This window comes from Haliaeetus albicilla, chromosome 10 (genome assembly GCF_947461875.1).
Source record: "Haliaeetus albicilla chromosome 10, bHalAlb1.1, whole genome shotgun sequence".
Classification (NCBI taxonomy): domain Eukaryota; kingdom Metazoa; phylum Chordata; class Aves; order Accipitriformes; family Accipitridae; genus Haliaeetus; species Haliaeetus albicilla.
The window spans coordinates 29,406,145-29,433,923 of record NC_091492.1 but is presented as its reverse complement, the minus strand read 5'-3'; the positions used below and the strand labels follow the sequence as shown (position 1 = coordinate 29,433,923).

General features: G+C 40.4%; 1 protein-coding gene across 2 annotated transcripts; it reads right to left on the bottom strand.

Moving 5' to 3' along the window:
* Positions 1 to 76: 76 nt before the first annotated feature.
* Positions 77 to 26,814, bottom strand: SVOP (SV2 related protein). Of its 2 annotated transcripts, XM_069794584.1 has the most exons (16): positions 26,171 to 26,812; positions 21,856 to 22,016; positions 20,166 to 20,251; positions 18,981 to 19,079; positions 16,847 to 16,918; positions 16,504 to 16,628; positions 13,731 to 13,794; positions 12,353 to 12,478; positions 11,168 to 11,296; positions 9,729 to 9,802; positions 9,335 to 9,411; positions 8,118 to 8,225; positions 6,500 to 6,611; positions 5,139 to 5,220; positions 4,821 to 4,910; positions 77 to 4,111 (listed from the first exon to the last, which is right to left on the bottom strand). In XM_069794584.1, the coding sequence occupies exons 1-16, from the start codon at positions 26,779 to 26,781 to the stop codon at positions 3,905 to 3,907; spliced, it is 2,223 nt and encodes a 740-aa protein (XP_069650685.1). In that variant the 5' UTR covers positions 26,782 to 26,812; the 3' UTR covers positions 77 to 3,904. The 2 variants fall into 2 exon arrangements, with proteins under 2 accessions (XP_069650685.1, XP_069650686.1); XM_069794585.1 differs by lacking the exon at positions 12,353 to 12,478 and having other exon boundaries at positions 26,171 to 26,814.
* Between the last annotated feature and the right edge of the window lie 965 nt (positions 26,815 to 27,779).

Below are 27,779 nucleotides of genomic sequence, written 5' to 3'. Positions count from 1 at the left end.
AAATCTCTGAACATCAAGACAAAACCCGGTGAAGTTACTGACCCTTCGTAAAAGTCCAATAAAACAGCCAAAAGCATTTTTACTGAAAAAACTATTTATTTGTTTAACATAAAATATCTAGTGTGGAATTAAACTATCCAGTGTTGCATCAGTAACATAGGAACAAAAGGAGTATTTTACAACAAGCTTGATATACACAAAGTTTTTAAACATTAAAATGTATCCAGCTTAGAAACTGTACATTCAAACACAGGAAAACATTCAATGTTCTTTCGGCAAGCATTTAGGAATAATAAATCATTCCATCAAAGCACACTTGGAGAATTATTTTTCCCACAACAGCTTTGCACATTAATATATTGGACAGTTAGCAAATCTCTGAATCCCACAATTCTGTTTGCTCTCAATTTTAATTCAAAATTATCTCACTTTATTGTTTTAAATGAACTAGCTATATTAATTCTTTCATCAGTGAAAAATACTTGCCAGTGTGTAAAACAATCTTTGGAAGCTTATTATATACATCAATGATGTTGCCATATTAACAAAATATGACTTGTGATTATTTATAGGCTGTTGTGTATCAACCCAAATGTTCTTCAGTTTTTCAGTGAACAATCTAAAATGTCCTTCCATTATTAATAATATGCAAGAACTTGTAAAACCTGAACTTCTCTTCTGTTTCTTCAGTGCCCAATAGGCTCCTACTGATTTCAGTGAGGTGGGATCAGCTGTGGCACGGTCCTACCTGTCTTCCTCTATTCAGCTGATCCAAAGCCCACAAATATCCATGGGAGACTCTCCCAGGTACTTCAGTGAGCTTTGGATCATGCTTTAGGCATCACTGTCTCTAAATCAAAGACCCAGACTACAAAGATGTCTCAGCAGGACCAATCTTGGCATTTGTATCATTATGTACATTGTCAATGCAGAATTCATAAAAAGTGAAAAGCAAAAATGCCTTTGATTTTTTTTTTAATACTGTAAAAGTCACAGGTTAAAACTGAACTACTCAACAGCATCAAAAGGTTTCACATTACCTATAAATCTTTATGTGGGAAATATTTTATCTGAAGTATACGTATGTGCAAATCTATGAGATATATATACTTCACCTAAAACACTCTGAATGCACACTTTGAAGGCCGTTGCAATGCAGTCCTTTAAAACTGTTGAATATTGACTCAAAAAAATGAAGTGATATGTGAACACTAACACTGGAAAAGTAGAATTTTAACTAAAGGCGCCTGTAAGGTGGCATTTCTTCAGGCCACGGATGTCATGTATTTTATGTTCTTTCTCATCTCTAATGCAGACTGACACCCTGCTGAATTCTAGAGGCCATCCGGTTTTGGGGTGTACACCTAACTGTAAACACAGCTAATGGGAAGCCCACACAGCAAGAGACATGTAAGCATCTGGATGTGCCCCTGTCAGGTGTGGACTGGCATGCTCTCAAGTGCCTTCACCAGCAGGAAGAAGAAGATGATAGTCAGAACTTTCATTAAAGGGTCAACGGTCCATATTATGCAAAGGCAAAGCAGGTTTTCTAGCTCAGTGGTCACACGCATGGTCTAATATCTGATCTAAAACCATCCAGGAACTGTGTCCTCACTGCCAGTGTCCTGTCCATCTCTCGCACATCAGAGGGACAGTCCAAGGGAAACAAGTTCCTCTCTCTCTCTACTTTGAGGCAGGTCTGAGCTACCCCAGTTGCATAGTGCATCAGGGAGAATTATCCAACTACAGCCTGACAGAAGGAGGTAAAAACAAATTATTTGCAGCGGTTGTCAGTGCCGTGAGAGCCCTGTCTGTTTATTGGGGATCAATCAACTGGAACTTGAGCTTGCTGGAGATTGAGCACCCAGGATACAGAGACAGCAGAGACAGAGATAACCGAACCAGCACACAGCAACAGCCACTGGAAGAAACAGTGTGTTTCTATGTCATCATCCACATCTAAAGTGGGATCCCCTGTGAGCTGAATTGCATTTTCATATTACTGTGAAAAGGAAAGTTTCCTGTTTAGACCAACCACTTCTGGAGTCTTTCATTGCAGTCACCATCATCAAGTGGTAAATGAATGGACAGAGACATTTTGGCGCCATGTCAAACTTTAACTTTTCTCAGCAGAAAATACCCACACACAGAATATCAGTAACCTCTTTGGCCTTTTTTTATTAGTCTGAGTTTCCTCAGTTTCTTTAAGGAATTATCCACTTCTAATTTTCCTTCAGTGCTATAAACAAACAGCCTAACATGTCTTGGAGCATTATACTGCACTACAGTGCTGTAAAACCCTAAGTGAAAGCTGAACCCCAACTGTGTTCACTTGTATTGCACCCAAACATGGACTCAGTGACCTAGTCTTCCCCACAGAAAAGGGGCCTGGTTCCCAGAATAGTTAAAATATTCTATTGTGCAAAAATTTGTTGCACGCTTACCTATGTTTACGTGAGACAACTGACCACACATACTATAAAAATGTATTGCTTCCCACAGCCTAGTGATTAGCATTTAGTCTATCTCACTTACATTTGGTTGTGTGTGTTCCATAGTCTGGAATCCTGAAAATAAACTGAGACATGGATGAGACACATCTCAGCTTCCTTATGCATTTCCTCGCTGCACATCCACAGACTCTGAAATCTGACTTCCTGCATAGTGACAGATTTCTGACAAACAAGACAAACTTATCCTCACCTGAACTCTGTTACATTCTCTGACAAGAGCAGGATCATCAGCCTCGAGGAGCGACATCTGAAGGAGTGAAGTTCCTCATCTAAGGATGATTGCAGTTCGGCTCTTCCCATGATTTTTGTTCATTTACAACATGATGCCAGCTACATTCCTTTGTCACCAGCTTGATGTTAGAGTCAATGTACAATCAGCAGCTATCGAGAAGTTCTGCCCAGCTGTCAGGAGGCCAGCTTCTGTTGGGAGACACTTGAAAGCAGCTCCATCCAAACTGCTACACACAGCTGTTCAGACTGAGGCATTTTTATCAAAGGTTTTGGCTACACCACCACAAGAACATACTTAGACAAATCAAGCAGAAACATACCTGGACCCATGCAGAAAACCACAGCGTGCATCTCCACACACAAAGAGACACCAGTACAGCTGAAGCAGTCTTCACCAAGCAACAGACAGAGTGCTCAATGTTTCTGGCAATGTTAGAGAAGTCAAATTCTGCTCCAAACCATGAGGATTTATGTTTCTTATATAAGACTCCATCTCTGCAACAAATACCACTCCTCACTGACTCAAACTACCTGCCTTGGATGGGAGAAATGTTCAGAAAACTGCTTCCAAGCAATCAGTCAGTCCCTATTAATTCTCAAGGAACAGAACCCATAAGCAAGGGAACTAGAAAGCATTGGTTGGTTTGCCGTTATCACATTTTGTTGTTGTTGTTGTTGATGGCTAAAAAGTGCAAGGCAGGCATCTAATTCATAAAACCTATTCTGTAGTGTATGGAATCCACCATGTGCTATGCCAGGTACACAATAAATATTAATCTTTTGGTTTTAGGCATCAAGAGTACATTATTTTAATTACAGCTTATACTGAGTTGCATTCAGTTAGCTATTTGCTTGACACGGGACATTTTAAGCTGAATAGCTGACCATGCAAGCACAACAGACTTAAGAAAAACTCCTTCTGCTAAACTTCAAATCATATCTGGATCAAATGCCTCTCAACACAGAAGTAAAATTTTTATGTGTGTGAGCAAAGAGCAGCAGAGACACAATTTGCTTAGGTTCAACCCAAAAGTTCCTGCAGTTTGACACGTGACATTGGCAGTGACAGTATGGTCAGCTTTCTATGCTTCAGGGTTGGATTTTTTGTGAAAGAGATCTTGCTCATATAATTCATTCTTTCAGCAGGTTTTCATGTCCTATCATTCCTGTGATCCAGAGTTTGACCTGGTGACCCCTGGGGAATGAGATCCTCTGCCAACCATCTCCTGTCCCCATTCTCTGTGGCTGGACTCCTGTAAGCCACGACCTTTCGTTTCAATGGGCAAGAAGCAGGAAGCCACAGCAGCCAGCATGCAACATCCACTGTAAACCACCAGTGTTAAATAGACGGAAGATTCCAACATAACCTGCAGAAAAAAGGCAGAAAATACAAAATAGTACCCCTGAGCCTTATCACAGAAAGAAATACAAATACTAACGTATTAGTAGAAATTTTAATTACAGTATTGGAAAAAATGTTTAACATGCACTGCTGCATGCTTTCTTTCCTCAGTGATGACACATAGCTATTAGACACTGACAAAACAGTCTGGATTACAAGCGCCATGAGGTGATGCTGCCCTTATGTGTTAGGCAGGATTTAAGCAAACTACAAGTTTTCTACCCAGCCCTCTGCAGAGCCACTGCTTCTGACACTGTCTTCTGAGTCCTGTCCCTGCAGAGCCTGGCTCCCCCAAACTCCCTGTCTAGCTCTTTCCACATACCCTGGAGGTTTGTAGCCCCCAGCACCTCAGCCTGGGATCTCAAGAGAAAGGCGGCATTGCACCATGCACAGAAAGTCCCTGCCTCTCACAAATCCCATCTCCAGGTGGTGGCTTCCAAGGTGTACTTCCATCCAACCAGCAGCCTGCTTCTTGGTTATCTATCCCCCAACATATGGAGCTCTGGAGCAAGAGGTAAATTCAGAGATGAGCCTGAACTCTGCTCAAGGAACAGGCAACAACAACCCTCCTTCACCACATCATGCACAGATTGCCCTTGGTTTGGCCCTTACAGCAGAAAAGCAGGTTCTCCACCACCTTCCTGTGCCTTCAGTCTCAGGAGAAGGGATTTTACCTGTGCAATGAACGGGGTTATGAGGGCTCCCACTCTGGCCATTCCACTGCATGTTCCCAGGCCCAAAGCACGCGTGGCTGTCGGATAAACCTGTGAACAAAGCATCAACCCATTAACGGTAGTGGGAAGCTCTCTTCCCTCCAGTCTCCTAAATCAATGGAAATTAGTAAGTGGTACTACAGCAAGTTCTGTTAGACAATGACAATGAGATCATCAACTCATATCTGGGGTAAGGTCCGTGAAGAGGTCATAAAAATGACTTTCCCGCCATGTTCTCACTCCCCTTAAATATTCTCATTACAAAAACAACCTCCTTACCTCAGGAGTGTAAACATAAGCAGCCTGAAATCCTCCCGAAATAAAAGCTCTTGCAATGAAGAGCAGCACAGTAAGAACATTTCTGTGAGAATAAAAAGGAGAGCAGTGTTTGGGATTGTTCTGTACAATCTGTTTGTTTAACTTGGAGGCAAGTGCAATAAAAATGCTAAATTTGTTAGAACGATTTCTTTTGTTTTTTAATGAACCTTTTGTATTTTTTCTGGACCTTTAATATAACAATGATGCCAACCAATCTGCATTCCCACAATCACATCAGTCTTCTAAGTGTATTCGTTCTAACTGACAGCTGTGGCCTGTTGAAATAAGCAGTGAATGCCTAAGCTTATCTAAATAAGAAAAATATATTCCACATTATGAATGGTGCTAACAAAAAAATGGCACACATGAGAAGGAAATAAGAGTGCAGCTTTCCTGTTTAAAAGACATGAACCTATGTAAAACCTGGATATTTGCAGCTTTGTAAGGTTTCTTCTTACAAGGTTTCTGTACTGTAAGGTTTTGTACAGTGCTTGAAAACGTTTAAATTCAGAGTTCTCCTCTGGCTGTTAGGTCATTTCCTTGTTTGTCAGCCCCAAAGTACAGAAATTGTCGCATGCATGTGGCATGAAGGCCAGATGCAGTCAGAGGCAGACTCTCAGAGCTCAGCTGGAAATTTGGTACCATTAAGATTCAAGGGTAGAGCTGCCAACTGAGTTGTTATCTGGAAACTCTGCATGAAGGACAGATACTGAACAATGCAAAAATGTGAAGCCAAGTTCTTTTGAAAATTGGGCCCCATGTATCTGCAATGCCAGCATCAAGCTGCACCAGCCACTCTGTATACAACTTCAGGGTTGTGCCAGTCTGTGTCTATTGCTTCTCACGTAACTGTGCCATAGCACTGAGACCACCAAGAGCCCATGACAAATGAAGCAGTCAGAGCATCTGAATGGGAAGCAGAGACTGGGCTTGGCTGTGAAGCACTGCCCTGGTACAATCAGCGTGGGGAAACATAGGTATTGAATGGCAGAGAGCAGTACATGAACCAGCTACCGAGGCTCATGACATCAGATCCGATCTTAAAAATCGTCCAGTGGTTACCTCCTACTCAGACATAAGCTCTTATTTTCCCCTTTGGATTGCTCTGTCTGCAAAATTATAGTGAAGGATTTCTCCTCTCCTGCTGCTTTTAGTTTCCTTCCAAAATCTGGTGAGAAAACCTAACACCATCCTTAATTCTTTCTCCAGCTGAGCACGACCATCTCATGGCTTTTCAAACCACCACTTACAGTTCTCCTGCCATAATCAAGAGAGAACATGGATGAATCAGATATACCAGTTGTTCACCATGTTTTACTTACCTTCCAACGCAGAGAAACAGCAAAAGACTGCAAAACGAGAAGACCAGAAAGGACAGGGCCATGGTTTTCTTGCGGCCTATCCGATCAATAATCCATAGTGTTACTAACACACCTGTAGAAGGAGACAAGTTGACTGTTGGGAATTGAGCAAAGGTGCAGGCTGCAGCAGCTAGCTTTTAAAATAGGCTGGGTTATTTAGATTTGAAATTTTGTTCTCTCTTTCTTTAAAATACTTTGCTGGCAGAGGCATCAGCTAGGGGTGTAGAATAGATTGCCCCAGCCATTTGTGCCACATGAAAACAGAAGCTCTGTGTCCCAGCTGGTGAGTCTTGCTCCATGTTCACTACCCCACTGGTCCACACATCCACATGCCCACACACTCAGGGGCTACACACTTACGTAGGAGTGAGCAATCAACTCTGACATCTGTTAACCACTGATTATAGCAGTGGTTACCAATGTGAATGCTAAAAATGCCTGCCTTATGTGTCATTGGAATATCTTTCGTTCAGCTTCTGACTATTGTTCCCTGCTAATCTTCCTACTGCTAGGTTTAAGGGCTCTTTAGAACTTAGTATTTTCTTTCCATTGCATTATTTATATGCTGCCATCAAATTATTTTTCACCTGCTCTTTGACAAAGGAAATAGATCAAGCTCTGTAAGTCTCATAGTGTTAAACATCCTCTCTTATGCAACTTTTCCAGATCCTTTCAAGAGCTGAGGTATACCAAGTGTGGAGATTATTCAAGCATCAGAGTTGCCAGTGTCATATTCAGAGTTATCCCTGTCAATATTTCTTACTCCTACCTTAGTATGTGTCAGGATCAAATCAGTCCTACCAGCTATAGCATCAGTCCAAGAGTACATACTCTCTCTTCTGTCCACTGTCCACTGACATCCTTCCCAGAATGACTGTTATGCAGGACAGTCATCCTATTAGATAGCAAATATGCATATTTATCAGTCACAGACTTATAACTTTTCACCAATTAAATGGCTTCTCTTTGAGTATTTGTCCCTGCAACTATAATCTAGAACAGTGAAAATAACCTGGCCACTGCCTCACAGTATTATTTCAAACTATTAATACTGAGAGATCATCTTCGACACCTGAAGAAACAATGGCTATTATACACCAAATATCTTGCTTGTCCTAAGTCAGACCGTTCATTGAAATTCACTGAAATTATCTGAAAAACCTGACTGAGGCTGGACACAGAGCTTTAGGGAGCAAGTTCTCCATTGATTCACTATACCCACCATCCTTTTAAAATAGTTCTGGAAAGTCATTTATGGATAAAAGTTCAAGTGATTCTGCCCCTTTGATTTAATTGTTACTCTTCCTCTGAATGCCTAATATGTTGCTTGGGCCATTATAGCTTCACAAAGCAATTACTAGTGATTTTATCTGTAGTGATCACATGGGCAGTGAAGAGAGCTACACCTACTGTGTGTACTGCATATATCAAGTAGTCCAAGCAAGGAGCTCCAGAGCTGAAGGAAATACATTGGCATTAGGCCAGACAGAAGAGCCCATTTCATTCCTTGTACCAGAGCCCATTCCAATCACACTGAGCCACCGGCCCTGAAGAACTGTTGCTTCTTATTGGCACTTACCAGGGAATTCTGACAGGGTTGTCCAGAGCAGGTCAGTGTAGTCTTCCTCTGTCAGATACTCACAGGTCAGGCTGCACTTTGCTTTAACTTCTTGTCTTCTACTGGATACTGTGGGAGGAAAAAGAAAAAAACAAGTATTTAATATATTTTAAGTAATCTCTTCTCTGCTTACCTTCCTTTACTCCTGCAATTTCTTTATCACTCTTACTGCTGAAACTGATAGAAGGGATGTACTGAAAATACTCTGCCACACAGAAGGTATGTTCTACCTGGAAGATACAGCTGAAACTGAACAGTTTATAATCTTATTTGTGGCAGGATGTCTTACCTCGGCAACCATCACTATCAGAATGAAAACTTACACTTCCCTATCAGCTGTACAGGCTTAGTTATTTTTCAGTCCAGGGCTCATAACAGTGAACAGGATTAACATCAATAATTCAGTTTCTCCCTACATAAACTGGGATACTAACACTTCATCTATACTTTGAGAAGACTGAATAATACCGTGCCTTTGTAAAAACAAGTATTTTTAAAGGATGCATGCTCCTTTGTGGAGGCTAACCAGAGTTAGACCTCTCAAATAGCTAATACACTGTTGTACAAGCTCGGGATCTATGTCTGCTCCCAATACTACCCATCCTTTTTCTATAATTTTCCAACTATCAGTTTCCACTAATTACAAGTGTTCTGAATACATGCATGCCTCCCCTGGGGAATCAAACTTTTCAAGTGTGGTCAAAGCACTTTTTTTTTTTTTTTTTTTTTAAACACAAAAATCTGCAACAAAAAGGGTGATGGTTTCACAACATTATCTTTTTTCTCAGCAGGTCTTCACATCTTGAGAACCTGGTAGCTCCACAGCAGCAGTTATCTCTATCTAACTAATTAGGCCTGTCAAATCTTGAAACTACATTTATTCAATCACTTTTTTCTCAAGAAGAACAGATATTTTTTCTAACAGGTCTCCCTTGAAGGTTGTCTTGCTGTTTTACATTTTGGGCTCAGAGACACTGCAGGACCTCTCTGCATTGTGCAGGAGATGAGGAACAGTCTATTAGAAATGCTTAAAATAAGTAACCCTTTAAGTGGATGCCTTAAAATTCAGGCTGGCAGCCACAGTCCTTTCCAAACTAACAGCAGAAGGTGATCTAATAAAAGATATTCCACCACTTAACAGGGTATATTTAAAAAAGAAAAAATGGATTAGTACTCACTGCTGCAGACGTCTCCTGCTTGGAAGAACTCTGTAGTTAATAAAACTAACCCATAATATGAAAAAGCATTGGAAAACCTGCAAGGAAGAAAATGAGAGAGGAAGTCTCAGCTGGTCAAACCTATATAGTAAACAACATGAATCAAAATTGAACCCACTGTGTGAGGACTTCCACTAAGTGCTACCTCAAAGCTATTTCCTATCAGCATTTAGAAAATGAAAGGGCAATTAGATTGAGAATGCTAGTGATTGGGTGGTTTAATATATTACAAATCAATACAGGCTGGGGTATTTTTTGAGCAGGAAGTTGCTATATTTTAGTGATACTGTAAAACACCTCCATTAAAAACCATTTAGAATTGTGCTGGCACCGAGCCGTTTGTATTTCCTCTTACCATATAAACCAGAGTAACAATGTGGTCCATCTAAAATGAGGCGTAAAAAGGTCCCTCATTTTTCCTCGGTCTTCCTGTTGAAAACAAGCAGAAGTCAGATGATCAGGGCACTCACAGGTCCTGGGCTGGAAGATGCAGAGCGACAAGGGGTAATACAAGACACAGTACTATGTGCTCAGGTTATCTCATGATGACCGTTTGCTTTCAGTTGAGGGCTCTTCAGGCTGTAGGAGCCACACTGGAGCTGGGTTCCAAGTAAAGAATTCCTCTGCCAAGGGGAATTCTCCAGGAGCATAATGTTACCAAAACCAGTTCATGCACAGGGCACACTACTCCTCCACAAGGAAGGTGAGGCTCTGTCAGAACAAGGTGGAGCTGGAAAGAGGTAGAGCATAACTTTGCCGATCCACATCTGGCCCACAGCCAGCTCCTGTAAATTAGAGCAGCCCCTCAGGGCTACTGATCTAGGGTGAGGTACTGAGGAACTACAAGCAGCCCCCCTGCAAGCAGACTCCATTTAAGCTGCCTGGTTCTTAGAGAGTGAGTGGAGGGCTCAGCCCATGCTCTTGTGGTCAGGGAAAAGTACTTTCCCGCCCCACCCTGAAAACAAAACCTTCCAAAACTTGGAGAGTGTTCCTGCACGGCCCATCAAAATTACCCTGACTGAACCAAGCATTTGTGAAATGCACAGGAGCTCAAATCCTCAGTGATCCAGACCTTAGAAAATCAAACCTCCATCTCTGATTAGTAAGATGCTGTCATTACCAGCAGGCTTCTGCCTAGCTTTACAATTTTGCTCTTGTTCAAATCCACAGGTCTCCCTCTGCTGTCCTTCCTTGCTGGCTAACTTTGTAACTTTCTTTTCTTATAAAAATCTGCTCTTTGTTCTGTAAATGCAGAGCTGCTTTATATGTTGACAGGAGTGCTGAAAAGTTGGCCACATAAAGCTGAAATGAAAAACAATCCAATGCAATTCATACAGTAATATGCAGCTCAGACTGAATTACTCCATGCATTAGGACTGAATAGGAGCTTGCGGCTTTCCCACTCCAGAAAATCAGGATTAGATTAAAAATGAGGTACAGCTAAAGAGTCAAATTCCATTTTGTCTCGTGAGTTTAGATCTGGGAATTCTGATCTGAGTTCTTCGGTAGCCTCAAGGTTTGATTTTCTTTAATAATAGGGTCTCAGAGTGAGGTTAAATAACATTAATGCCCACTTTAAAGGTCCTTTTCACTTTCAGGATTTCCATGTAAATAAAAATGAGAAACTAACTCCTCCTCACTGTGAAAGAGACATATATGACCATCTCTCACATTTTTTTATTACTGGTTGAGATATTACAATTAACATTGATTATTTGCTTATAAAATTAAATATGAATGTAGCACAGTTTCATTGTATCCCATGTTATTAATGTGCCTGTTACCTGTACATACCTGTCTGGAAATAATTAATTTTCCCAGAGGCATTGGAGCTCCATTTTCTGTTGCTATCCGCTTTAAAGTGGCAATTGCTTTTTCTTGATTTCCAGATAATACATCATACCTGGCACTTTCTGGCAGCCACTAAGAGAGCAAAGCAGATCACACACACAATGATGTCAGAAAGACAGCAATAAACAAACTGGGGATTTTCTTTGTGGGCTTACAGTGGGAAATCTCAGTGACTCCAGCAGACTACTCACACTAAAAAGGATTACAGAACTGATCTTTAACAATTCAGAGAACCATCTTTCTGCCAAATGTCAAACTCCTCATTAGGCTTTAAGAAACTGCAAAACCCTACTTTCACGATGAAGTCAGAACTCCAGTCTAAAATCTTTCCTTTCTGTTACCTTGGTTTTATTCTTGAGAAATGTTAGGCATTTTTGCAGGTTCTTTACATTATACCTTATCAGTAGGAAAGGCAAAGTATCCAGGGCAGATAACAAGATGCTCTAGGCATTCAAAAATTTGCATTTTTAAACTCCTTTTAAAAACAAGCATGTTAGCACCTGTATAACTGGAAGTATTTCTGAAAAGCAATGTCAGTGGCTAAGGAATAATAAGAGCTGCTAAACAACCTGACAAGGACATGTATCTTTGAGAAGACTGAATGATTGGCAAATATATTACCTAATAGTGCACTGAAGCTCAGGTTTAATTCATATACATCTTATTTTAGAATTTGACCTGCACTTTGCAGATTTTACCCCTGATTTGAGTGGATTTTTTAAGTAAGTGGACAGTAATTATAAAAGTTATGGTTTTGACAAAATAATTTTAAAATCTAAAGAGCAATCAGGGAAATAGCAACAACTTTTAATAAAATGTTGATTCCACTGAGCTTAGTTGAAACAAAGTCATTAAATTGGAGAGGTTTCCAGGCCTGATTTGGTTTCACAAAACTCCAGCCCACCATTGTCCTCCAGCAATTACAGTCACATAAACACAGCTCTCACTGGAATGTTTTTACTAGCACCCTGTTGAAACAACAGCATTTTTGTCATTATTTCAGATGTTTCAAAGAAGACATCAACAGAGAGCTTAAAACTGTCATGATTTCCTTCAATCAGGTCACAGAATCAGGTAGAGAAGTGCTAGATTGATGGAACACACATTCATCTTTGAAAGAATACCTACAAAACATAGGACAGCGAAGAGCAAAAGTGGGAGGGCAGAAAGAATGAGAAGCCACCGCCAGCCAAGAGTGGGCATCACCAACACTGCTAGGAGGACTTCAAACACAGTCCCTATGGCCCAAAAGACCTGCCAAAGGGAAAACAAACAGTCACAAATGAGAATAAGAGTGCTGTTAAGGCCTCCTTCTTTGTGACATTCCAGGATGCGCTCTCTAGGGACAGCTGGAGAGAGAAATGCCAAAGACATTTCAAATATGCACCACTGTATCGAAATAGAGTCCAGACATTTTAAGGGGATTTGTTTAAATGTTGCAGAAGCTAAAATGTTCATTTCTGAAACCCTAGCATTGCCTTTCTCTAGACACTCATGTTTAACTGTAGGTAGCTTCTCATAAGGAATAGACTCATCACATGGTGTTTCTTAAGCAAAATGGCTATTAATGTATCTGTCTATGAGTATTATTCCCAGCTACCACCATGAGATTTATGGTATTTGTTTTCCTTACCAAAGCCACAGAGTTTGGCCTGTAGATGAAAGAAGGAATTGATACCTTCTTAGCAAATAATGGAGCTGGCATCCTCTTGCATATCCCATCCATGTAGGATTATTCTCCTTTAGATTATGAATCTGCTTAGCTCATTATTTAACACTCAGAATATATTTCTAACCTAGGGTTGCTCAGAGGCAGCCAAACTGTGGCAGAACAAAAGTGACACAGAAGGGAGTAATTCATCTACTGAACTCTATTTAATCCACTGAATGTAGGACTAGCCAGCAGATATCTTAGAAGACTTGTTTTGCATTGAGAAGCTGTTTCAATTTGGTGAGGTATTGCACAAGGACGCTCCTTCCAAACTGACTGGTGCAGACAAGTAATAGTACTGTTTTCTGACCCTTCAACCATCCACTAAAGGGCTGCAAATTTTGCCTTAAAGTATTTATAAGGCAAAATTCTGCTCTCTGTGACTTTGATACATTTGGATTGAATATGGGGAGCTGAATTTAGCCCTGCATTTACTGAACAGCCAGTTCTCCACTATCCATTACTGAGTTGTAGATTAATTTCACCATGAAATTAGGTGACATCCAAATGCCCCACTGTGTGCTAACAGCAGTAACTTACGCAGCACTGGATGCAAGTTAATTTGCAAAAAGGCATATTCAACAAAAAGAGTGGAGCCTTACATGAATGCTTCATGCTGCTTTTGGACCTGAGCTAGTACTAGTGTATAAGGTTAACCTCAGCTCCACACTAACTTGGACAATCAAGATTTGACTGCAGCTATGTGTGAGATTTCTTGTCAGTAGGATTGAATGGATGTAACCAACAGCAGAGTTTGTCCCTCTAGGCACCAGTATGCATAGCTACACTGCTCACCTCTATTAATAAAATGCATTTTGCTCTGGCTTTCATTGGAAGGAATTCAGCATATAAGGTTACCCTGTAAAGAGTGAACATTGAGAAAAATGTTATGTTAGCACATTAAGAAAAATGCTACGTTAGCACAATGACAGAGGTTCAAACATTTCGTTTGCCTTTTATTAAAATTGCCAAACCCATAGTAGTAATGCAAAACCCTTCCTAGCCCTCAGAGTCAGCAAGACTGTGGACACTGGTTCAGACTCCCCTTTCTACATCAGAACAAAACCCCTTTAGTTCATCATTGCAATGGAGGACAGAATTTGCTCTGTTCATGTGATTTTGTAACCCTGTAGTTGTTAGCTAAATGTAGCAGTTCTTGATGTGTATGTTTTCTCAACCCTGCTCTGGACTGGGACAGGCATTATGCCCATTATTTTCAGTGTGGTCCATCAGCATTCAACACAAACTCCTGCTGGGTAAAGTATTTCTTCAGGGCTTCACAACTGGCTCAGAGAATTTCATATCAGTCTACTCTGCCAAGTTTCAATTCTCCAAGAGGTGAATACTTTCAAGGTCTGATCCTGGTACTGGTATAAAATAATTTGCATTCTTTTATTGTGGGAATTCAAAAAGAAATCATCTAACTCTGCAGAGTCTTTGTTTCATGACTGTGCCAAAGAGTAATGGTACAGCTTCTCTGTGAGTATTTCCTGAGGATGAACACAAGGGCCAGCAGCCAGTCAAGGCTCTCTCGTCTTCTTCAAACCGTCTGGTAAGACTTGTTCTTTGCTCCTACTCTGTTTGCATTCCATTGACTCATTCTGTTTCTGCCTCTAAACTCCTTAGGCTTTCTTTGATGTTTGTGACAAAACTCCTACTAACTTGACAAATGGCGGATTGATCTCTGAGTAGCTTCCCAGAACTCAGTTCATCGAAGTACAAAGTTGCACACAATATTATACTAAATCAGTGATTAAGAGGAGAAGGAAGTAAAATCACACAATGAAATGTAGAGCAGTCCCCTATATATCGCAGCAGAAAACAGGAGCTGATTAATGCTGTACAGAACTGTTTTCTTAAGAGAATACTCCATATCTTTGCAAGTCTGGATGTTGGCACTGTGAATGAATAGTCATACTCAGCGTTAGATAACATCTCACAGAAAATTCCCAGAGGAGGCTACAGCTTCTCAGGTGCAGCTCCTACTTAAGTATAGACAGAGGGATATCTGCTATAGTCAGTTAATTTATTATTGCTGGATGCTTTCTTTTTAATAGCACCTTTCTTAGAAATCTCTCTCTCATACCCATTACAGAATATACAATTAAAAAGATAGCCATGTTATTCCACTGAAATCCAGCCACTCATATCCAAAGTTACATAGCCTACTTAAGGATATTAGAAAGGAGCTACTTTTCCTGCTTCATACATATTTACTCCTCTGTCAAAGGAATCACTATTAGGGTTGGAACAACAAACAGACTCAGCAGCAATGGAATTCACTCTGAGTTCTGTAACCGGCTCTTCTTTGTCTCTCATTAAGTCACATAGCCTTTGTGCATTATCCACCCCTCTGCAAAATGGCGCTAGCTGTTCTGTAGCTGTTCTGCTGGGGCTCTGTGGAACATCATTAATATGTATTTGCAGTACAAGGCATTATTAACTCTGATGCTTTGTCTTTCTTGTTCTCCTGCCTCATTCCAGTTGTGCTCAGTTGGAACTGCATGGCAGAAACCGCCTCACTGTTGGTCAATACACAGCAGGCTAAGGACTTTTCAATTTTACATACACTTTATGCTTTTGTGCAGCTTCCGAAGGTGGGCAGGAGAGCAGTAAAAGAAAATTAATAATACTGTGATGTTCCATCTCAGCGCTGAATCTTTTATCTGGGAATGGCAATAGAAAAGACAGGATATTGACTGGCCTTGTGAAGAAGTCTATAAGCCATCAATCAAAGTTAGACTCTGACTACTCCGAAATAGCACTTCCATGGGGCAAAATATCAATTATTAATAAGGATAAAAGACTACTCAGAGAAAGAATGGCTATATTCTTCCCTTTACATTTTTAATTAAAAGCCTAGAGCAGAGTTATTTATTCCAGGTGGAAAATTTAGAGACCCCTCTCTCCAGTGAATAGAATGACACGTTAATATCCTGATGGTACCTTCTTATTAGGAATGTGTCTGAGCCATCAATATATCTTCAGTGCTCCAGGTTTAGGCTGTGTGGTTTTGGAATTTCAACTCAGGTTCAGACGTGAAAGTTCAGGCTCTAACTGAACAATAATCTGCAGTTTTACCATCAGGAGTCAGGGCTCAGCTCTGCCTCTAAATGCTAGTATTTAGGTCATGACCTATCTTGCAACAAGACCATGCTGTCCCTTATGGACTCTGCCAATACAATCTAGCAATGCAGTGTTTAGGCACAGCTACAAAATGCTGTCTGCTGTGTTTTACCCACTTCGAGGTGGGCTCTTTGGGCCTCTCATTTTCACCAGGGTTTACCTGAGGGAATGACAGAAGCTTAAAAGGCCTTAAGGCATATAACATATTACATTTAGGAGCCCAGCTTGTTCACACAGAAGTCATTGTAAATCTGATTCACCTCAGTGATGTATTAGGCATCTTCAAAGCCTTCTCAGAGTTCAATATATAAGTTCCAAAATACTTAGGAAAAAAAAAAGTGTTTGGGACAACGGAACAGAAGCATGTCTTCAATTTGACATAAGCATTTTTTTTAAAAATAAATAGAAAAGAGAAAGTTTGGACTTGTGAATATTTACTTACGACTGAGGCACTCCTCCAATCCCAAAGCCCACCAGGCCCCTCAGCACCAAGATCCAGCTATACACTGGTGCAAAGCCACTGAGGATCCCATAATAGAGCGTCCACAACACGCTGATCTTTAGGCCCTGTATTTAACAAACAAGCATGAGGAAAAGAAAGTCTCTGCTGTAACACAAATTAACAAAATGTAAAGTAGAGCTTCAAACTTCTTTTATTTCATGGGAGGTCACTTCTGGCTCTGCTTAATTCTGCTTCACACATCTGGACTATGACATTTGTGAACATCATGCACTGAAACATCCAGACTGTAGAAATATTATTCTAGTAGGAGCTGAACACTTACTGTTTTTCTCCCGTACTGGTCTGAAATGTTTCCCCAGAGGGTGGAGCTGGACATCATTCCCACAAACACCACCTATGAAACACCAGAAAAAAATCTTCCCCTTAACAACAAGACAAGTGAAAATTTCTGTGTGACAGCATAAAGAACACAACTTCACAGCTAAACTAGAAAATTTCAGCTGCAACAACAGAGCAAAATGTCCAGGTGTTCTGGGTATAATTCTTTTGCAGTAGAGACTATTCAAGATAATTATTCATATAGTGGGATTTTTCAAAAGTCACTCAGCATTAGCCTAACTTCCCTTCCATTGACCTGAAAGGGAATTTGCTATTGCCTGAGAATGGGGATGAGTGTCAGCAGACTGTTCAAGCCAAGGTCTGTCAGCTTCTTCCAGTGGTGGGCCCATTTTCAGTAGTTGCCTTGCTTTTGTTGAGGTCGGGAATCTAAACACAACATAAATAAACTGAATCTCTGCCAGGATACTTGTCATCACCTCGCCCTTATCTTACCCGTTAATTTGTTAACTACTGAATTAGATCAGTGCTGAATATTTTTGAGCTTTTGATAAATGTAAGAAAATGAATTATAAGAAATGACTGGAGAGCACAATTTGCCACTAAATGGAAATCATTGTCTTGTTTCTGGGTTGGGTTTTTTTTTCTGAAGTGTTTTCATAACCCACAAAAAGATTTTTCATCTGCTTCACAGCAAGGGCCAACTGAGAGTTTCATAGCATTACTGAGGGGACAAGCAAGTGAAGACAGGAGCAAGTGCCTGGGTTGGAGAGGGGAAGAAACTAGGCACCCCTCAAGTCAGCTTTGCAATTAAAAGATCCGTCCAGTGACAAACCAGTCTGACACTGGAACGTGCACTCTCCTAGCATACACATTGTGAGTCCAGCCCTGGAAGATGCTGAGTTCTCCAGTTCCAATGAACATATTCATGAATAAAAGCTGAGTAGTGTTGTTTGAGGTCTGCAAGACAGAGCTGTTCTAGGAGCCCCGTGCTGATGCAGTACTTCTCAGCCAGCTCACCTCCAGTCTCCTATTGCCATTCTCAGCAGGTTGTCTCAGATTTGAATGGAGATAAAATTAGATCTTACAACTTTAGAAAAGTCTGAAAAAAGACTGAGGTGTCAAATATATTGTACCTTCTTCAGAGGTGACACCAAAAAGTATAGTTTATTCTGTAGGTGGAGAGAGAAATGAAATCCTGCCCAGTAAATGTAATGGCAAAACGCAAGCATGTTTCCCCCATCAGCGCATTAAAACCATAGGAAGTTTGTCTGCAAAAGAAGTGCATACTCAAGCAGTAAGTGGGGTAAGAAGCAGTTCTGTTTATCAAAGCTTTTGTCTGATGTCCACTGACCCCTTCTTCTGATTTTGCTCGCCAATAATAAAATTTTGCTGAGCTGAAAGAAGGAACAAGACCCTCCTTCAGATGGGCTGGCTGCATTCAGGTATGGGAAAGGACATAATCTTAACTGACTTAAATCTACTGAGCATTTTGACCAGTTTACACAACAACACAAATAGCATCAAAAGCTAAAGGAAAAAGAAATGTAGGAGTTAAAGTGCATGCCCTACAACAGTGGCATATGCTGAGAGAAGGGTCCCAAAACTAGCTGTCTTATCCCTAAAGGCACTGCATGTTTCCAAGATCATAGCACCATACATAGAAGTAGTATTATAAGAGCGCTGCTTGCAAAGATCACTGGATGATCCACCTCGAAAAGCGATTGCTTGCTCTCTCTCATGGTTCCCAGCCTATGTACAAGCAAGCTTAAATGTGGTGAAAGAGAAAGATTTTCAAGGAAGATAGTAAAAATTGACCAATCCTTTTTTTCAGTTAATCAAATGGTTTGAATTTTAGGATGAGTCTGAGTGAATTCATATATTTTCCTGGAAATGACATGAAACTTTGAACCTGAAAATTGCAAAATTTCCTCAGTTCTCACTGAGTTTCATTTCTTCAAGCTCTGGCTTTCAAAAAAGACTCCTATATTCTTCCGAGCCAAAGGCAATCTGCAAAGGCCATGAACAGATTTAACTTTGGGATATAAAGCATAACATCTGAACAACAATGAGTGGAAAAACCTTACAGAATACAGGAGCTGCCAGTTATTTTTTCCTACCGATGTGAGCAATGCAACCTGCCAGCTTGGTAATCGCCACTCACAATGAAGCTGAGGAGCTAGGATACTTAAAATCATCATTTCCATAGCATCTGCCATCTAGAAGGGGAAAAAAGAAACAAAAATAAACAACTGCCTGAAAATTAGGTTGACATAGCAGTCAGAAATATACCTTCTTGAAATTAACCTTGTTTCTGCTCTGTGCCATTCCCACTCTGTAGGTGAAACAAAACAGTTATGTTTGCAAGGTACAGTGGATGTACACAGTGTAGAGAAAAATGCAACAGGTGCACTTTTAAACTAATTTCTGATTGTCATAATGTTTAGTAACACTGGCAGAGACAGGATTCAAAGAACCAAATCAAAAGTTATCGGTGGGTGATTTCAAGGAGGCTTGTCTGGTCAGTCATCCAGGTTCGTTCACTTCCATATTGCATATTACAGGGATGAGCTTTCAACTCCTTTACACACAGATTCAGTCAGAACTTATTACCTTATAAATTACTCCCTTTCTCCCTTACACGCTACTTCTGGATTTGTGTGAAATATATTGATAGATCATCTGTACACCAAATTCCACTACTGACTTAGGATCTAAACCACAGCAGATTGTAACCTTATACATAAATGATAGCTGGTAAATACAGGCTCCAGATATCATTACCCTAAAATACACCACAGTAGGTGTAACATATAGTGCTTCAGAAATAGCAGAAAAAGTGAAAACAAAGCCTGTCTTTCTGTTCTTCATATCAAGGTTAAAATTAGAAGTACTGGGTTGCTGTTCACCTGAAACTGAGATTACAATAATACTAATACAGAAAACAGAGACTGTAGCTAATGGGATGAATATGGTAAAATCACTGCATGAAAACTGAGATCTGCTTCTGTAGGAATAGCCTAGTATCCTTTCCATTTGAAACAAGCATTTGAAGTAGAGAATCAAAATGATTTTTCAAACCCTGATTTATAAGAACTTCAGAGACAGAGAAATCAACCAGTTATTCATTACCCCCATATAACAAGTTTGAGTCCACCTGTCATTTCAGAATTTCAAGTAAAATTTCTTCTTTATTGTACAGTTATCTGTTTGGAGACTTTTTGTTGACAGAGAATGGCTATATTATTTGAAATCACTGAGATTCTCTGATGATCATGCAATTGACATTGATAACAATTACTTGCCCATGCTAATCCAGTAATAACAGAGAGTTTCCACTGGAACTTTCCAAATCCAATGGCTTCCACCGCATCTTCCACCATGAAAGTATCTAGACAGAAAACAATACTAGTGCAGAAGTGTATTCCTTTCCTAGTAAAAGCCATCCCTTGAGGCAGCATTTTCTGTGAATGCAATTACTTATTAACTGGGTAATCTACTGAGATCTAAAATATGTAACAGAAAGCTACTTAGCTTTTATACAGTTCCTACTCAGAAAAATCTCTGTGTTCTTCAGGAATTGTGCTAAAGCCAAAATAATTCTAAATATTCCTAGAACATTTTATTCACATAGAAGTATATCAGTGTAGCACCAATGACTCCAGCACATGTTCAGCGTATTACTCCTGGGAGTGACTCCACCAGCCACTGAATTGCAGCTTCCTCTGGTGAGAAGTATACGAGCTGTTCAACAGCACATAGCAACACTATGCAAGTGATGGAAAGTGCAGGAGAATATTTTATTGCATGGAGAGTCAAACTGTAATTATCTGAATCGAGAATTTGTCCAAGACATGTATCTTAAAACATATTTTCATTAAAAATGCTGACAGTTCTTGTTTCCCACATATTATCATGACCTTATTACTTTGTTCTATCTGAAGAAGCTGAGATACCTCAAATTCCTTTGCTCAAGTGCAAAATGAAATATACAACAAAAATAAATTTTGATACTCAAGTTGTTTAAATCAATTAAAGTCTCAAAGTTTTAACACTTCCAGCAGTTTAAAAAGTACTTTTGCCAAAGAAAAGCTTTATCTAGCTAAGAGTTGGACATCCTCACAAAGCAAAAGACAGAAACACAAACCAAAAGGAAATCAAACAAAATCTAACTGATAAAATGAAGCAGAGGTGTCATAAGACCCCAGTGTGTGACTTTAACTCAGGCATTTGATGTGATGGCACTGAAGCCCAGCATATTGTGCTGTTGCATCACTTGCACTTTTTTGGGCAATGTGCCAACTGAAATTCTACATATATCTGCAGACTCGCACTGGTGCACTGAATCTTTTGAGAAACTCACTGAGCTCACTCCATGGTATTCTGGCTTCCTATTGCATCAATATGTTAATAAATAAGTCCCTGGGAAAATAGTCATCCTACAAAATTTTAGTATGCCTTGTGCTGAGACAAAACCAACACTTCTCGTATCTTCTAAATTGGTGTTGCCTTCAGGGCAGTCAGCACTTCTCTGCTAGGCAGAAAGCAGAGGCTGGGATGTACATTCCTTCTGTCTCTCTTGTCCTCTAGGCGAGGAGCAGACAGGAACACTGCAGAGACTTCATGCTCAGCCTTGAAGGCGAGCCACGTGTAACTGCTGCAGTAAACTTGGTGATGTTTTAGTAGCACTGGTCAGTTCTAAAGGAAACTAAGTTAAACCTCCTGTATGAAATAGGTGGTGACAACTGGATACCCAACTCCTTAAAAGGGTCTATTACTGGTAATACAAAACCAAACACATATAGTATCCCTCAGAGAACAAGGTAACTACATCATGATTTTCAGGTGTAACGTAATTTGCCTGTGTTATTGTTTCCTTCTTTTATCTGAGGATCTTTAGCTTCTCTAAACCCAGTATATTCAGCCCGCTTGCAACATGACTGAAATGAAGAGGCCACACCTTTCTCCTTATAGGAAAATAAGAAACCTACTCACCATCAGTTGGGTTGGCAAATTCTTTTGGCACTGCAGCTCCATCCTCTAGCTCAATAGGCTCTAGCTCTGTCCGAACACCCTCAATCTGAATTTCATGTTCTCCTGAAATGACATCCTCATCTGACCTTGAACTTTCCCCAGTGCGGCGAAACTTGACCACCCTAAGAATACAGAAACAAGGATTAATACTTTGGTGAGGCTTTTCGAGGTCAAAGCTGTGTTTGGTTAGTCTTGAAGCCCTATTTGGTCAAACAGCAGCAAGGTTTCTCCCCACCCTCCTGTCTCTGTTTCACATTCACAGAGAATGCTGTGACTTTTATTTGTATCTGCTTTTAGATATGTTATCCTCTTGGTTGCTACTGGCTTTGGAAAAACAGCAGAGTACATTGCTGTGTGACAGAGTTATCATTTTTGTAGAAAGAATATAGTTACCATGCTAACTATAAAGTTATAAAAACATACAGGTTATAAAAATGTGATAAAATGATACATATTTAATGATAACCATGTTTTGTGTGCCTAGACTTTTACTGCAAATTAGACATAGCTGTGTCATTGAATTTCAGGTGTTTTGACCTTGTAGGAAGAGCCCAAATTCAATTTTTCACATTGTTTTCATAAGAGCGATTTATGTCTTAGGAGAAGCAGAACTCCTGAAATATGTCATATTTTTAAACATTACTTAGTGAAGTAAGATTCATATGATAATTCAGTGAATTGACTGATTTTTTTTCCATTATGGTGATGATTCTGTGACTATAAATATGACTGCTTTCATCTCTTGTCTTAAAGTCTTTAATATTATGTAATTAATTAAATACCTGTATTTTAAGAAACTATTTGATTTCCAATACTTGGTTCATCTGTGCATTTTTTGAATCTCTTAGGTCATGAGGAGGGACAGAATAAGAAAGTGAATGAAATGATACTTCTTTTTTCATTAAGTCCAAGTCAAAACTGAAGAGTGTACCTGCCTGCCAGTTATAACCCTGGCATATGAGATGATGATTGTCACATGAGTGTCATGCTCACAGCTGTCTGCATTTTATATAATTTCTGGCACTAGCTGAGAGATAATCATCTAATCTCTGCAGCAAGGCCACGGAGAGAGTAAGACCTGAAAACAGAACTTTGCTAAATTGACACAACTTTCATGTTTTGGTTAGAGTGATTTTGTGCAACGCTTCATGTATATAGACAAGGTCCATTTTCCATTAATTAAGTTTCCTGTGACCAAACAAAGATTTTGGAACAGATCTACCATATTTAATGTAACAAATTTCTCAAGCTTCCTTCACTTTACCTGCAACATCAGCGTAAATTTTTCACCTTGGCAACTGACAATGTCTTGGACTTCAGTGAAATAGTTTTTTGGAATAGATTAAATTAGTCTTGCTACTATCTGTTCTGACTTCCAATACCTTAATTTTACAATAAAGATTAGCAGAGAGCCTCTTGAACTTCAGTTTAATCCTTTGTTTTAAGGGTCAGCAAAACTAAACTATCAGCATCCTTGCCAACTGCAGCTGCAGCAAACTGACATGCATGTGTGACATTTCTAAAGGTGATCTGGAAGACTTTTCAAATTTGGCAAGACCTCAACTCTTATTTTCTCTTACAAGTGCTGATGACACAATCAATACTTAATATAAGGGCAAAATGATGAGCAATCTACAAAACTCCTGTAAATGGATTTTAGTCCAATGGTGGACAAGAGGATGGAGGAATGAACATCTCAGTCACCCACGGGTTTTTTTACAAAAAGAGAAATCCTGGGCATGACCAGCCATTCAGTCCAGCTCAGGATTTCACTGTGGCAGAAACATAAAGCAGAGGGATACAAAAAATTATTATTTTGTTTTCTCACAGTCCTGGCACGTAAATTATTTCCCTAACCACATCCCATCTGGGGAATTGCACATATTCACTAATGATATTCTGGCAGTAATCTGGAGAAAGAGAGAGAGAAGTACAGTGACCACTTTGTGAGGTGATCACTCATCTTTGGGACAGCCTGCTTTGCAGGCTGTTGAGGCGTTTTGGGACGATTTTTTCAGGTAAACAGGGCATTCCAAGATCTGTGTGGGGCAAATATTCCTTGTACTACTTTAGTAATGCTTTCATCTACAGCAGGAAACTGAAAGCTTTTCTCTGGCCTTTATGTCTTGGCGGACAAACAACAGTCACAAATTTTGTTTTCTAAGATAACATTTGAAGATCTTAAACATAAAAACACAGAACAAAACCCCAAGCTTCTTTGAAATGAACAAGAAAACTACTCTGACTGCAGTGAAACTAGGGTTCATCTCACATTCTGATTCAGGGTATGCAGAGGATCCTTCACTCAGTTATAAGAAAAGACAAACAAAACAAACTCGTCTGAATTCAGGTTCATATTTAGTTCCTTTGAGAAACTCAATTCTAAATTTTCTTCATCTGATTGTTTTTTTCACCTCAATACAACTATCTTGGTTTGAATTTTCTTTTGCTGACCCTATAGGACAAACAAAAGTAATTAATACTCTCACGTTAAAATTGTCACTGAAGATATAATCCTCATATGACCTACAAAATACACACCCTCAGCAAACAAACACTGAAATTTGTATGCCTATGAGATTACTTTTTTATTACAAAGGGCAATTAATATCAAAGTACCATTCGTATCTTATTTGCAAAGGCTTTACAAACACCTGGTTTAACTATACAGGAAATAAACTTTTATGTTTGCATTTTTTTAAAGGAAGACTATTACTATAACTTCATCAGTCTCAAAGCCTGATGCAAAGTTCATTGAAGTATATGGACACCTTTTCCCTAGATTTCAGGAGGTCTAAAGTGCCATTCCTCCACAGGATTATGACTGAAAACCATTCATACAAACTATGCTGGTAACTGTTCAGCGTCCTAGTAAGCCACAGGCAAAAATAAACTTGCCAGTAAAATCCTTCCTGACTTTAAAGTACATGATCACAACCCCCCTGTATTACTGTTTCTTATTTTGTAGTATTTGTTGAAGTAGACTTTCAGAACTGACCATTTTGGAGATGATGGTTCCAGATGCTATGCAAAGGCAGTGACTGATCTGAAAATTGTAAATATTTCAATGGCAATCTGAGTAGAGAGCTATCTGGCCACATTCCTCATCATAGGAAATAAAAAAAAATGTTTATGATTTAGGAACCTATGAAAGAAATTGACACAAATGAAGAAAAAAACACACAGTGGTATTTACTGTTCCATACTTGCAAAATTCTTCACAGCTGAGACATCTCAGAGAGCTGCATTTGTTTGCAAGATCTCACAGCACCAAATATGTCTAATTAGACCTACACTGAAAGGTACTTTAGAACATTTTTCTGTGTTTTGTTGTTTGGTTGGTTTTGTTGTTTTTTAAAAAAAAAAAAGATTGGGAAAAATGGCCTAATGAAATCATGCCTTATTCTTTTTCCTGACCAGCTGAATGCATCCGAACTAAGTATTTGAAAATAACTGGAGTTCATGTCCATTTTTCCAACTTATTAGAAATGTCATGGGACAGTTTGCTCTGTCATTGACATAAGCTCATTAATATTCAAAATCAACTTTAAGCATCTATTCCCTGCCTTGCAGAGTCAATGATTTATAAACAGGAATATGTTCCAAAGCACCTGATAATGGAGCATTAGGAGAAATGCACTTGTTTTTAAAGGAAACATTTTGCATTCATGAAAAGGAAAGGAAATACTGATGTTAAAAGGCAGCAATGCTTTTAACACCTTTTTGCACAGATCCAGCAACCACATCACAACAGCAAAGAGTTCCGCACAAATAACAGCATTTTCCTCGTGCAGCAGTGTTTGCTTCTCCAAAACATACAGTTAGCAAATATTGATGGTACTCACTGCAAACACACCTTTGCAAAAAAGGTTCTGATCTGCAATCAGTTCGCGGCACGAAGGAGGAAGCCGAGGAAGATGCCTTCCCTAGCACAACGTTATTTACAGATGCAATCCGCCTTGCAAATGCAATAGTAATGCTTCCTCTCAAAAAATCTTTTGGCACTTCCACAGCTTTATTCCACCCCTCCTTTATTTCTACCACCATCAAGTTCATGCAAAAAATAAAAATTGAGCAAATTTACATAACAAATGGATCCCCGCATGCCCCCAGGATGCTGAACCCAGGCAGCTATACAAGGAAAATGGCCTGCTTCCCAGGGCCTAAGACACTTCCTAGAAATAATTCCCTTAAAAATCACCGGGATTCACAATATCCCTCCAGCCCGTTGAGGAGAAATCCTGCGCATCCCCGCTCCCCTATCGGTGCTACTCACGGCAGCTGTCTCAGCTGGAATAAATCATCCTCCATTGCCGGGCTGCCTCTGCAGGAGCTGCTCTCATCGCTCTCGCATGGCGGGGATGGCTGGAGCTGCGGGCGGGCGGGCGGGCGGGCAGGCGCGGGCGGCTGGACAGCTCCGGTGGCGGCCGGCAGCCCGTACCGAGCGGCACGGGAACGGCTCGGCTCGGCTCGGCTCGGCGGGGCGGGCAGAGGCGGCGGGGCGGCCGCGGCCCGCGGCTCCCTCCCCTTTTCCCGTCCCTGCTCTGGGGGTGCTACCTGCCAGCCTGGCCAGGACCGGCGCTCGGCTCCCCTGTCACTGGCGGTCCTCCTCCCCCCGGGGATCAGCGGTCGACGGCTGACCCGTCTCCCGGCAGGGTGCAGCCTCGGGGAATATCGCGGACTAGGCGAAAAGGAAGCGGAGAGGATGGAGACATCCACGAGGAAAGCCAAGGCCAGGTGGGTTAGGTGCCTCCGCTCCCCGCAGGAGAGCAAAGGGTCTTCTGGGGACCACGACACCAGCCTGCCGAGCGGCGGAACCACGCAATTTTGGCAGAAAATTACATTATTACAGTGAACGGGAACCCAAGGACAGTTCCTGTACGTCATCTCTTCTAGTGACCTGGTAGGGCTTCCGAGTGGGCGCTCCTCAGGCACAGAATGAGATTAGTTTGTCAAAAATCCCAGTTACTTACCTGAAAAAATATACTGTCACCCTGACACATCCATCCCTGTAGGTCTTCTCCTTCTATTGGAAGAGACGGTTTATTTGTGCATATGCCTGCACATACAGAAGAATCCTTTGCAGAGAAAGGCCTGCAGGAGAAAACGAAGAGGAAATACATGCTAAGAAGATGAGTAGGAGACATTCAACATGATTAGAATTTAAAACACGTTTGACAAATTGGAGAAATGGCCTGACATCAACAAGACAATTTCAAGTGAAGAGTGGTGAAAAGTGCTACAGTGAGGAAGAAGAATTCAGTTGTACAAATTCAGGTCAGGGAACAACAGGTGACGCAAGAGGCTTGGCCTTAGCTATGACAAATCAAACATGCTTCAGTTTGTGGATGGGAGTTGTTCAACTATCACACAGATTTAGTCTAGGACACTAAGTATTAGAAATCTTAACAGGTTTTAGTATTTCTAAGAAAGGACTTGCAGCTGACCTAGCTAGGGTTTCAGCTTCCCTAAAAATAGTGAGAATAATTGTTTAATGAAGTATTTGTGCCAAGGAGTGGAAACCAGATGCCTACACATAGACATTGGCTCCATTTTAGGTAACTGCGTATCTCCTGCAGCCTCCAGCTGCGGATTTTGCACAGGACTGGATGGTTGATCACACAGGACCAAGTGGATATCTCAGGCACCTTAGGACTCTCCCACATGGGTCAAGATGTCCGTGCTTAGGCAACTAAATACTACCCTAGAAGTGTGATAAAACACAATTTTAATTGCATGAAATGCATGTGTGTTCTCTAATATATTCTCAAAAACATTTTAAAAAAAGACTTTTTCAAAGAACAAGTTTTGAGAATGTGTTCAGGATGTGTCTGCTATCCCGCTCTGCTCTCTGTTCTCTGTCACCTCTCTTGCCATTTTCGGCT